General features: G+C 39.0%; 1 protein-coding gene across 3 annotated transcripts in view; it reads left to right on the forward strand.

The window, feature by feature from the left end:
* The window catches only part of galnt13 (polypeptide N-acetylgalactosaminyltransferase 13), a 37,636-nt gene extending 26,471 nt beyond the window's left edge, over positions 1-11,165 (forward strand). For 2 of the 3 annotated variants that reach the window (XM_019353335.2, XM_005453012.4), the window contains 2 exons: positions 2,199-2,421; positions 8,352-8,488. In XM_019353335.2, coding sequence (XP_019208880.1) covers positions 2,199-2,384 — 186 coding nt within the window. In that variant the 3' untranslated portion in view covers positions 2,385-2,421; positions 8,352-8,488. Of the gene's footprint in view, positions 1-2,198; positions 2,422-8,351 lie in introns of all 3 variants that reach the window. The other variant, XM_003447420.5, reaches the window with a different exon arrangement.
* The last annotated feature ends 2,132 nt before the right edge of the window (positions 11,166-13,297 follow it).

Consider the following 13,297-nt stretch of genomic DNA (forward strand, 5'->3'; position numbering starts at 1 on the left):
AGAAAGACATTTTGAATCTCATAGGAAAACGAAATGTTCTTCTCAAGCCTTATTTCCTCAGAACTCAAAATACATTATGGATTACACAACTCAAAAAGCATTTTTATATGAACAATTTATGCATTTTTAATCCTCTGGGAGATGGTTAGACGATGCAGCGTCGCATGCAGAGTTGTCTATGAGTGATTGAGATGTCCTATCACTGACATGTCGATATGACAAAGTGAGGAAGCTCAGAGGCCTTTCCATCGAGCATTGAACAAATCCATGGAGAAATCCTTTCATTACACTTTGTTCTCTGTGTGCTTTTCTTAAAATGGAAAAAAAGAGAATAAAATGAATAATTCATAACGAAGAGGACCGGTCTCTGTTGTAAACAGCTCTGGGGTTTCATCGCTGTCAGTGGCCGATGTTATTTTTAGCCCAGGTGTGACTGACAGGGACTGAATCCTGGATGACTACAGTACCATTAACATTTCATCTGGTCATCAGTTTCACTTTCACAGAAATACCTGGCTTTTCCATATTCCTCCTGTATTCATTTACAGTTGTGACCGACATCCCTCTTTCCTTTTCACTTACTCTGCTGTTTCAGCCAGTAATAAGTTCTATTTACTGTGCTTTCCCTCATATGGATATCCCACTCAAACACATGATAGCCAAAATTTATTAGTGTGCTGAAGTTTTCACCAATTTATTTGTCCTTTTTTACTTTGCTGTGCTTGTCAAGTTGTGTTTTAGCTTTGGTAGAGTCTAATTACTGTAGTTTTTAAACTTTTTTCAGCCAGTTTTCTGGCTTAAGAGCCCCAAAATGTTCTTTATTTTTTTTAAGACTTAAAATATTTGAGCTAATCGTTATTTAATTCACACTTGAACTATTGCAGCAAAATGCAAGTAATGAGTTTATTGGAGATACAGAGTTTGAGGCATGGATTGGCATATTGAATGAGTAGCTATTTACAAATGAGGCACACTAAGCCACAGGCTGTATCAGGGAGTAAAATAGTAGAACCAAATAGATGCACTCAAATTCCTGTTATAATTATGTGGCAGGTAAGAGGCATGACACGACCACGTTTCACCACTCTTGAACATTCTCTTTATTACGCTTGAAGTTCACACAAGTCGGCTCAGCTTCCCAGCTGCCAGCCACATACCAACAACAACAGCAACACCACAACAGGACTCTACACTGATCTTAAGTTGGCGAGGCGTGATTGCGATGCCACGCAGCTGGGTCCGCTTTCCCTGTCGCGGCACCGCCGACCACGCCCTGCCACCAATTAGCACATAGATGACATGTTTTTACTAAATATCTAACTTTTTTTTTCATTGTCCATCTCTTTTTATAAATTACAAAAAATTTTTTATTTGTATTGTGCTAATTTGGCAAATGTTGTCTGCCTCATCGTAAGGATATGTTCAAATTGTTGATGTGGTCATTTTCTCAGGGGTTTTGAAAGTCAAGGAGATTGGTTTCAGTGGTTGCTTTGGCGACAGCAACCAGGCCTGCAACTACTTGCAGTCAGTTGCTGACCTCAAAGCAACTTTGTGCATCAAGATGTCGATTAAAAATAAGTGGGTCTCCTATCAGTCTGTCAACAGTGTGCCATTGAATGGGGTCAAGTTGGCAGTTACATGCAATCTGTGACAACAGAGGGATTAACTGTGATAAATCAGCAGAATATGGCACATTTATATTAAACATTAAACTGTGATGTAGTTGCTGCAGAATGGCAGTTTAACTAAAGAATGACACTCTGGCACTCTGCTTGCTTTTATATAGGAGTATAACCAGAAAACTTTCAGTGGGCAAGCGCTTATTGGTGCAAACACACTCAGATTGATAAATGGAGACAGATTTTAACGTGTTGGAAATCTGTCCACATCAATGAGATCTGCCTACAAGTGATTGTTGCTACTGATTTCTTGCAAGGAGGTTGCCATCCTGTTACCTTTTTGTGTGGGTGACTGAGCCAATAGCCACATGAATAATTTGAAACATTACCCTGATCACTTAAATATGGTCTATCTAATAACTAAATAAAATAAGAAATGGCCTAAATAACCTCAGACATTTAGTCAGTGTCTGGGAAAGTTTATTGCAAAGAACAGACGCATCAGTTTAAGAATTACTTTATGACTCTGTGACTTACCTTGAAAACCATCTGTCCCTTTTCCCTCCTGGCTCACTGCAGAAGCACACCTTCCTCCACATCATCACCCAATCATGTCTGACCATCGGCCGTCTGGAGGACGGCACCTATGGCCCCACTGTGGAGTACTGTAACAACAGTCCAATACAGTCGTGGATCCTCCACAACTACACTCGTCTGGAGGTCGCTAGACACCTCTACTTCAGTCCCACGGATTATTTTCTCTAAACTCAAGTCTGCTCTTGGGGGCTACGGGGGGCCTGAGGTGAGCAGATTAGCACAAGTTAGGCTTAGAATAGAGGTTGGTGGTCATCATAGTTGCTCTGTAGCAATGTAGTTTCACACTGTTAGAATTCACTAGACCTGTTTGGGCTTTACTAGGCAACTTTGGCTGTTTTCTCAAGTTTTGAGAGTATGTTTGACTTAGTGATTTTTGTCAGTGAGAGTAGATTTGTGGTTCTTCCAGGTGTACCCTGAATGTGCATGTGTTTTAGGAAGCATTAACACTTTTTTGTTATTGGTGACCTTTCAAGGGGGGAGTGCACAGAGACATGGGAAGAGCTTCATTACGCAATGACAGATGTCCTGTCAAGATGCTTCTGTGTATAAGATGCTATCTGGAAGACCTTTAGCTAATCTTCTTGCTAAATTAGATCTCAATTGACATTTATTTTCCAAAATAAATATTTTATTTTGATGTGAAAATTCACTGGCTGTCCCCTGGACTGCCTGCACATGATGAATGATGGCCGAGATGGAGGACGTGCTTATTTTTAGCTGATTATCTGCATGCAGAGCCTTATTCAAATGGGCTCGCCATTGTTTACAAGTTCTTTTGAAGTGATCCTTCATTGTGAACCTACCTTTCATGGCTGTAGTTGCTCAGGCCACTCTTATTGGCCAAAAGCAGCTGTGTACACCGTGTTCCATGTACATTGTAAAAACGCCTATTATCAGTGTTTTTTCACCACTAAGCCTTCTTATTTACATACTTTTGTGAGGAATGTTCTTCAGCTCAGCATTTCTGTCCATTTCGGAGTTGTTATTTTCCTGCCTTTTCCAGGCTTTGTGTCTGTCAGTCATTCTCTCTGTAGCCAATTCTGTTCTGCTGAGTAATTTGGAGTGAACACCTCAGAATCCTGTACTGTTGTATCTCTCAAAACACTAAAGAGCAATTTCACTGTAGCATGCCACAGTTTCTGTGTCCAAGCAGGGCAAATTGGGTAAGGAGCTCCCGGGACTGCTGGTGTGTGTCAGAGTTGTGGCAGTATAGTGACCTGCTGTTAGATGGCCTGATTTGCTGTTCACTCTCAGACGTCCTCCTAGCATAGCAAGCAGAGAGGAGCACGTACACAAGAGAAGGGCTCCATTAAAGCAAATGAGACTGTTGCTGAATCTGCCCTGAGATACAAAAGTATCTGCTGTTTTTGTATCTCCCACAAAAAAGCCACTCCTCTATCTAGATCCCCAGCAGTAAGCACAGAAGATCATGTCAAAACGGGAACCTCTCTGCCTTTCAGCAAGTCCAGTGTGCTGTGTGGTGATAAAGAGGATGCTATTCCTCAACCTGGGTTATGGTTAGAAACGGTCATCATTTAATTAGCTGGTCTCAGCTGTGCACACACTCGGTTTCTTGCTCTGGAGACGGTGCTTGGTTTGCTGGGAGGCTAAGATGGGAGTTTTCTCTGCCCCAAAGCAAGCATGAAATGATTATGAGCAAAGGACAGGACCTCCATATTTCCAGTAATTTCATTGAACATGGAACGTTTTTGTTGTTTTTGTTTTTTCCAAATTATACTTCTCTTGTGCCACATGTTCCACTGGAGTAAGTTTAGATTTTGAATGAAAGGAAAAATATTATCCTTATGATTTAAGGCTGTTTAGAAAGGCTTTGTAAATGATTATGCCCTGTGCATGGCACAAAAATGTAGTATTCATTCAGTCTGGATTAGGAAAAAATTGTTGATCTTTGCTTCTTTTTTATTCTTCTTCTCAATAGTTTAGGGAGAACTTTGCTACTAAGTTACAACTACTATTAAAGAAATACTTTTTAAAATTAATGTATAGTGTAGCTTAAGCTTATTGTTCTTTTCCTTTGTTTTTAGACAGGTGTGTGAGGTTGTGTGCCACCTGCTCTCTTTGTTCTCGCTCTGTTTGAACAAATGTGCCCTGTAGGGCAGTCTGCAATGTGTACTTCAGGAAAGATATACACGCGTGTGTGTGTGTGTGTGTGCGTGTGCATGCATATATGGCTGTGTTTGCCTGCACTTCTTTGTATCCAGGCAGATAGTGTTGGGCCCTTGTGTTTTATAGCTTGAGATCAAACATGGCCTGAGCGTCTCCGTGAGCTCATTAGTCTGAATATCCTCTGTTAACAGTCAAAGCACAGTCTTGTTTTAATGAAGATTTATGCCTCGATTGCAGGATTAAAAGAAAAAAAATCATGCTTAATGACCAGTTTTTATGCCATGATGTATTTTTAGGTTACTTTTTCACCTGAGTTTTATTTTTTATGCCAATATAACATTGTCTTAAACTGCTAAACCTGAGGCTATCTCTGTTTTGGTTTTCATTTATGCGCTTATACGTTTTCATATATTACATGGCATCTTTGTAGCTCCTAACATAATTTTGCCAATTTCTCTCGTGGCATTGTTTTTCTCTGCAGAGGCTCTGCTTCTCTTTACAAACCAACTCTCAAGTCCCCTACTCCTCTGCATGTGATCATTAGGATGAGAAAAGCAACTCAAGTGAGGAATGAAATTGCGGAAGCATGTTACTACTGAGGGTTTAAACATAAATGGTTAATCAAGGCTATTGAGGGCTCTCTTACAGTTGTTAGTGGGGGGTGTTATCTCTGGTGACGTGTGGCAGATAGCCACAGATTCTCTCCTGTGGTACATACCACTTGTGTGGTGCTTGAGTTCGAGCTCATCACAACAGGTGTATTATTTCCAGTCTGGTCCAGTTTGTCCTGTTTTCTAGCCTTTCTGGTTTCCACGAAAAGCATCACATATGACCAGACAGGAGTGATGGAGTGGAGCAGGAGAAGGAATACTGTAATTACATTAACAGGGACCCTGTTCTATTTAAGTGTCTTGATGAGCTATGGCAGTGACAGTGAGCCAGTATGCACAGTACCAGATCCCTGAGAGTGTTAATGGTTTTCACTCATCATTATTTTACTAAAATGTCTTTCATGAAGAAAGCCAGTTAATCAGTCATTGTCACCTGAGCCCAGTTAGACAGAGCCCGATCCAACTTGTCCCACGGTCCATTTAGTTAGCAGATGATGGCATATTTGGCCTGTGATGTGTAATGAAGCCACTGTGAGAAATGTAAGGTTATTAAAATACTTGTATAATGATAAGCTTTGCAATTACACACCTTCATATTGATAGTTCTGTGCAGGTGTTTTTACTGGTATACAATGCTGTGCAAGTCTAGAGCAACCTCTTATTTCTTTATATTTTGCTAGAAAAAAGAGAACTAAGTGCAGTGATTTATCAAAAAATGTGCAAACATGCATAGAAAGTTTACAGTTTATAAGGCAACAACAGAGTTTGTGCAATTGCAACGAGCTTGAAAGTCAATATTTCATGTTACTGACTTTATTCCTTAACACAGGCTGAACTGTCTTAGGCAGCGTCCATTTTTTAAAGTAATCTTTAGGAATAATTCTCAAGGCCTCTTGAAGGACAGTCAAAGCTCTTCTTTTGTTCTGTGCTTTTACTGCATTGCAGTGTGTTTGGGACCACGCTGAAAAATGAAGCTGCTGCCAATCAGATGCCTTATAGTTGTTGGTGGGTCAGAGTCTGACTTTACCTTTCTGTGTCAATAATTCCATCTATTTTGACAAGGTCCCTAGCACCACTGGCTGAATTGAACCCCCAACCATGACCGATCCTCCGCCGTGTTTTACACATAACTGTAGACACTCCCTGTTGTACCTTTCTCCTGAACTCATGATGATTTGAACCTAAATTTTCTAAACTGGATTTATCACTCTATAAATATAATTTGGCATGTTTTGGCCTTTTCTCTTCTCTGCCTCATCCTTCCACAGAAACAATTTCTTATGAGGTGTCAGTGAACGAGAGATGGATCAGTTCAATGGCCAGATACATCTCTCTGGTTCTGTGTCAGGTCTTTGCTGGATTTTTTTCCCCCCTATTTTATAAGGACACGACTTTCAAATATGGTGAATCTGCTGTAGCCACTTCTTTTGTCCTTCACTTCTCCAGTTTCCTCAAAATTTTTAAGGACACACTGCGCACCCTGCTCAAATATGCCAGGTTTTCTGTTAATAACTCTTTACAAATCACCTTGTTGGTGCAAAAATGTAATGCTGTCAAACTGTGTCATCTTTGAATCAGCTGAAAAATAGCAACAAATTGTGTGGTTTTTTTTGTGACACGCTGCTAGTACATGGACTGGTTCTTATATAGGTTTTTTTTTGTTTTGTTTGTTTTTTAACTCTAACTGAGCACTTAAAGTGCTTTATAAAACTTGCCTAATTCACCCATCCATACAAGCAACTTGTATTTACTATCTTGTCCAAGGATATTTGGCATGCAGACTGGAGGAGCCAGATATCGAACCACCAGCCTTCTGATTAGTAGATGATCTGCTCTACCCCCTGAGCTACAGCAACCCTAGTAACAAAAGTGGAAATTTTTTTATCAGATTTTACACAATTTGCAACTGAGAGGCGATCATTGTGGTGTACTGACTAAGGCACACACGATCATTAGGGTAGAGATATTTGTTGCAACTAATGTCACATTGTAACCTTTTTCCTCTCCTCATGATCCCTGGTTACTTGTTATCTGTTCTGAAAAAAGATGCTACTATAATGTGTCGCATTAACAATAAAAACACAGTTTATCCCAAGCATGGTGTTGAATAAATATTCGTGATGTGGTTAGTGCTAACAAGCACCAGCAGTATTACTGCTGGTACTAATGGTGCCTATTATACTGTAGCACTTTGATCAAAAAGTAAATATAATGAGCTGCAGTGTTAACAATAAAATCTTTTTCCTAGGTTATTTTAATAATTGGAATAAATAAATATTTAAAACTGTTTATTATTGTTCATGAGAATGGACCAGATCACCACATGTATGTGATAAGGGTCACTCAGAGGAACAAACATTATTATCACCTCACATCGCTATCATTTCAGCTCTTTGGTTTGATTTTCTGGCCTGCAGTGAATGGTTGGTGAAAATTAGGAGCTACAGGACCGGATCTTTTCCTTTGTCGATGGCACAGACCAAAACAGAGATAAAAACAGAGTATAAACAGACCCTACATTCATTTTTAAAGCTGCTTTGTAATTTCTGGATGTGTAAACAATGATTACAAATGTAAATAACACAGAATATAATCACTTTTAATGGTCAAAAATCAGCTTTAAAGACTAGAAAACGCCTCAGTAGACCTCCTTGTTAAGGTCAAATGTATGCAGAGGTCTACTTGTTCATGATGTGTCTTCACCTGCTATTCAATGAACATATAGGAGTTTGCAAACCTAAACATAGTGATAAAACCGAAAACACTGCAGCGAGTTTGTTGCAGTGGTTTTAACATTAAAACAACTCATTTTCCCATTATCACTGAATTTGGGGGGAAAAAAAAGAAGAAAAAAAAACCTCTAGAGAAGTTGATGCTTTTGAAGCTCAGTCAATCACAGAAACATCCTTTTGTTAAAGTGCCAATGACAAGTTTCTCCCCCGACAGGAGCCTCGATTTCCACAGCGTTTCAGAATGAGAGATGTATTGTATGAGGGGTAACCCTTTTTTATTCAAGTCTTTTTCTCTTGATGTTCCTTATTTTGTCATTCTGTTTTTATTGTTTTAATAAATGGTGCAAGCACAGACTTAAGTTTATTTACTGGGTCGATGGTACAACAAAAGCTGAAATTTGGGAAATTAGTAGTTAAAATGAATCTGTGAGGGTTGGTTTGAGTAATGCGCATAGATTCGGCTTTTCTTCAGACCACAGTTGAAGCAGTCAGGCACTGGCAGCTGGTGCTGATGCCCTCAGTGATGACCTGCATCTTTGAGGGTACATGACTGTAAAACACAGGGGAGGTTGGCCTTCAACTTGTAATTGTTTAATGTCATGTGTATATATTTACATCAGCTGTAACTGCCTGTTTTTGTTTTGTTTTTCGTCTTTTCTCTCCAGCGACTTACTCTGCTGCATGTGAATAGCAACCAGTGCTTGGACATGCCCTCTGAGGACGACAAGATGGTCCCCACATTGAGAGACTGCAATGGCAGCCGTTCCCAGCAGTGGCTGCTCCGTAACATGACCCTTAGCGTCTGACTCTTCACCTCACTCCTCTGTCCTTCTCCTCCAAACCAGTCCTGGCTTTCCTTACCCTCACCAGATGGCTCTTACCACACATCATGCACCTCTTGCTTTTAACAGCCTGGCCAAGAAATGCAGAGAACTGGGCAGCAGCGGCTTATCTTCCATTTGATCATATTACAGTTCAACACAGGTTTGAGGATAAACTGCACTGGCACATGCATTTCTAAAAATATGATGAGCTGTAGCTTTGGGAACTTTTGCAGATCTGAACTAGGATAATGACGTATGGGGTCGTGCATGGAAAACACTCACATCAAAGGAGTCACACTGTGATGGACACCTGCTAGCTGTGAATCTGCTGCACTGACTGCTGATTAGCTTCTGGAAAAACATAAACAGGAGACCATTTGTCATTTTCTGAGATGCATCTTTGCAATGGTTGAGATTCTATAACCAACACTGTATCCAGACACTGCATTGATGTATCTACTATAGGTACAGTAGTAAAAGAAAACAGCTGGTTTGCTGCTCATTCTCTTTTCATGTCGGCGTCTACTGTGTCTATGCTTCAAGCAGCATGGTGGTCATTTTAACTGCAACTGTTGACTGACATATGGAGATCAGCACTGATAGGTGTTACCCTCTTGAGGTGATTTACTGAAGGGATAAAGTCATAGCCCTGTATAACCTACTAACGCTTTTCCTCTTCTTTATCAAGCCCACTGTAGCATTAGCTATTTAGGACGTGTCTTGTTATCACATTTCATGAGACTGTGTGGTAATAAATCTGCTCGAGAGAAAACGGAAGCCCAACCTTAACAAACTGAACAGTCAAATTTCAGTTGAAACCCTGACACACATATCAGTTGTTACAGTTTAACTTAAGAGGAGTACCATTTTTATAAAGATCCCTTAAACCTGGTTAAAGAGTTGTACTAATCTCTTTAAAGTTATGCTTTCTAGTACTGTGCAGAAAGTCTTGAGCCACCCTTAACTTCTTGATATTTGCAATGCTTTATTGAGACATGCAAACATACATGGAGATGCAGTATAAGACAAAACAGTTTGTATAATTCTAAGGAGCTTTAAAATAAATCAGTTTTTAGTATTCTTCAACATAGCCTGAACTCTCTTAGGCAGCTTTCTTGTAATTTCCATAAGTAAGTCTTCAGGAATAGTTCTCCAGGCTTTTTAAAAGACATTCAAAGGTCGTCTTTGGATGTTGGCTGCCTGTCTTTCCATTCTGTCAAGTTGATCCAACGCTGCTTTATTAATGTTGAGATCTGGGCTCTGGGGACGCCAGTCCATGATTGACAGTGTTTCATTGTGTGTTTTTCTATCCAGGTATGCTTTTACTACATTGGCAGTGTGTTTGGGGATGGGGGATCTAAATCTGATCAATTTTGATGAGTTTTGAAGATCGCCCAGTAATACTGGCTGAATTGCAGTCAAAACCATGACAGAGCCGCCACCTTGTTTTACAGATGGCTATAGAGACTCACTATTGAACCTCTCTCCTGAATGCCTCTGTTCATAGTCATGATGGTGTAAAGAAATTGGGGGAAAAATATGTTTTTTGCAACAGAATGCTAATAACAAAGTGCCTAAAGATGCAATTTAAAATTGGTTCTGTGCTAAGTTGTCTGTTATGTGTAGGAACAATACTGGTTTATCCCTTGGGTTAGGGTCTTATGCTTGAATGAGTCATAGGTTATTATTAAGTGGATTGACAAAACCCCCCCCCAAAACTGCAAAATCCCCCCAAAACATTAGTCTGAAAATGGTCAGGTACAATAACTTGTCTGAAATTAGTAAAAAATAAAAAGTCAATGTCCAAAGACAAAATTTTAAAGACATTCTATTGATAATTATTGCTCAAGACCACTTTAAAAATTGCAAGAAACTCTAACTACTTTGGAAGCAAAGCAAAAGGAGATGAGGGGCAACTCAAGACTTTTGCACAGCTCTATACCTGAAACATATCTTTGAAATTCCAGGACTGTTGTTAACTGATGCAGCTGTTGATGTTCCATATTACTCCAACAGGAATTACATCATGGAAGTTAATCTATTACAGGTGATGAGAAATAAGATGTTGGTGTTGGACTAGAAATACAAGTGATACATTTTGAATGAATGTAAATTTTAACAGGTACTTCTGAGAAAATCACACTGTAATATTATAGCTATCAAAACATCATTACATCAAAAAGATTATTTTTAAGTCAGTTTCCAAAACATTTCAAATTCTTTCCATTGGAGAAATCATGACATATCTGGGTGCAAATCTTTCTTTATAAAAGTTGTTACATGTTTGGTTTTTAGTGATTTTGGATGGTTGATTCGTTTTCTGTTTGAAAAGGATGGTTTGAGATCAAATATTGCAGCTTATTGATATTAAATAATTATCATATCTCATAAATAAATGATACAAAGTCTTGATCATAGCATTAAGTGAATATGAAGTATATCAGTACTCATCGTTACCTTTACAGATATCTTTCACCACATTCGGCAAACAAATTGTATTGTAAATAATGTTGTTCAGATGTATCTAGCACCCATTGTTGTTATATATACAGAACCAATTATTTTTCTAAGATGCTGTAAAACTGGAATATTCTTGCAAAACATATTGAATGATGATTAAACAAAATCACTGGATAGACTTGGAAGTAATAAAAACAGTGCTGACACTGGGTTTTGAAATTGTGGTGTGTTTTGGAAATCCTCATTGGTCCCACAAAAACCAATTCGGAGACAACCTGAAGGACTAAGTACATGAGGGGTGGGGGGTATACTGCCCATGCTGCTTGAATACTGAACTGATGCCAAGTGCCTGCTTGGCATTCAGATTGAAATTCAGTGACCTCTTTGATATTACGCACACACATTTGTTTTTCATTATCTTAAAGTGCATGGTGTTAGAACAGGAATGTAATGTTTCAATGTGTGGGTTGCACATTTGTCATCTGTTTGTACATTTTGCCTTTTTGTAGAAAAAATAAAACTTCTGAACATAAAATAACGATTAGCTTCACTGTTGAGCACCTGACAGCTTGTCGCACCAAAATATACGGTTGATTAATAAGCTTTTAAGGCCTCCCGTACATCTCATTACCCGGGGTTACTCTGTGCTTTTCAAATGTAGCAAATTGTACCGTCTCTTTTATTATGAGCTAGAAAAAAACACCAATACAACAGGATACTATAAGAGTTACGTTGTAATGAATGTTAGTTTTTGGTTTAATGCTTTATGTGTAAAGGAGTTTGTCATTATTCTGTGTACGTTTAATCACAGAAGGCTTGACCTTTCAGGTGACTCTGAAAAAGTCTGAGACGCAAAATTGTTCTTTTTGAACAAAGCTTTGAAAAAATAAAGCTAGCAGAATACCCAGCAGACACTGGACGTCATGAATTATACAACTTTACTAATTATTTGAAATATTCATTCATTTCTCTGATTTTTGTTCAGTTGATTAATTAATGGCTTAGCCTTGAAGCCTTAAGTTGTTGAAAAGGACAGCATATATTTTAAATATTTGTTTTCTATACTCAAACCTCTTACAGGCAAAGTTGTGTGAACAGCAAGTCTGCACATTTCAGAAGCTGGAATCAGAAAAAAATGACTTGATGACTTATTCAATAAATGTCAGGCTTATTGATTGGAAGCAGGATTTCCAAAGTGCTGCCCACAGTCCAGTGGCCACCATGATATAACACTAAGGTAGCATTTCCACCTTCTTCTATTATAGCTATCAAAGCAGGCTTCATAATAGACTTCATAGCAAATCATGATAATACTTTCAAGAACAGCTGGTGTCAGTGTAGTCACCCAACTAAAAACTAGTAAAACGACTAAAAATGGCATAAAACACCTTGCTCACTGTAAATGTGTTTGAAATGGGCATTTTTATCCAGCACAATATTATATGCTGCCACTCTTTGTTAGCACAGAACGTAGGAATTAGAAAACGATTTGAACATGTTGACGAACATCCTTACACTCATCACTTTACACCAGTGGTTCTTAACCTTGTTGGAGGTACCGAACCCCACCAGTTTCATATGCACATTCACTGAACCTCTTTAGTGAAAAATAAAATATGATTTTTTTCAAATTCAAGACATAGATATGTTTTTTACTGGTGCACAAAATGAGCCGTGCATGTCACGGCGGAGGCTATGCCGAACCCCTGAGACCGACTCACCGAACCCCTAGGGTTCGATCGAACCCAGGTTAAGAACCACTGCTTTACACAGTAAGTTAGACTTGACTAGTACCCACTTTTGCCTTGCGAACTAATTGAATTTGCTATTGCGTAGATTTGTTTGCTGCACATCAATGATGCAACTTCCTCATTCCACCACATGAGATATATTAGATTGTAACCAGGTGCCTATGAAGGCCGTTTAAGTACAATGAACTGTCATGTTCCAGTTTGACATTGGACCAGAGAATTGCCGCCCAATTGATGTTTTCTCTTTTTTGATCCATTCTTGCTAAACCCCAGAGATGGTTGTGCGGGAAAATTCCAGTACATTCATAATTTCAGCCAACCTGGTGCCAACAACAACGCCATGTTCAGATGACATCTCTTCCCCTTGGTGATGCTCGGTTTGAACATCAGCAGATCATCCTGTCCTTGACTACTTGCCTAAATTCACTGGCTGTGATTGGCTGATTAGATATGGTGTTAACAAGTATGTGAGTCTCAACACCTTTCTCACATCTACATGAAACAAAGACTCTCTGAAGCTAACTTTTTAACTTGTTGGGTATAGCATGATTAATCCAGCAAAACAATTAAATTTGG

The sequence above is a fragment of the Oreochromis niloticus genome, linkage group LG16 (genome assembly GCF_001858045.2).
Source record: "Oreochromis niloticus isolate F11D_XX linkage group LG16, O_niloticus_UMD_NMBU, whole genome shotgun sequence".
Taxonomy (NCBI): domain Eukaryota; kingdom Metazoa; phylum Chordata; class Actinopteri; order Cichliformes; family Cichlidae; genus Oreochromis; species Oreochromis niloticus.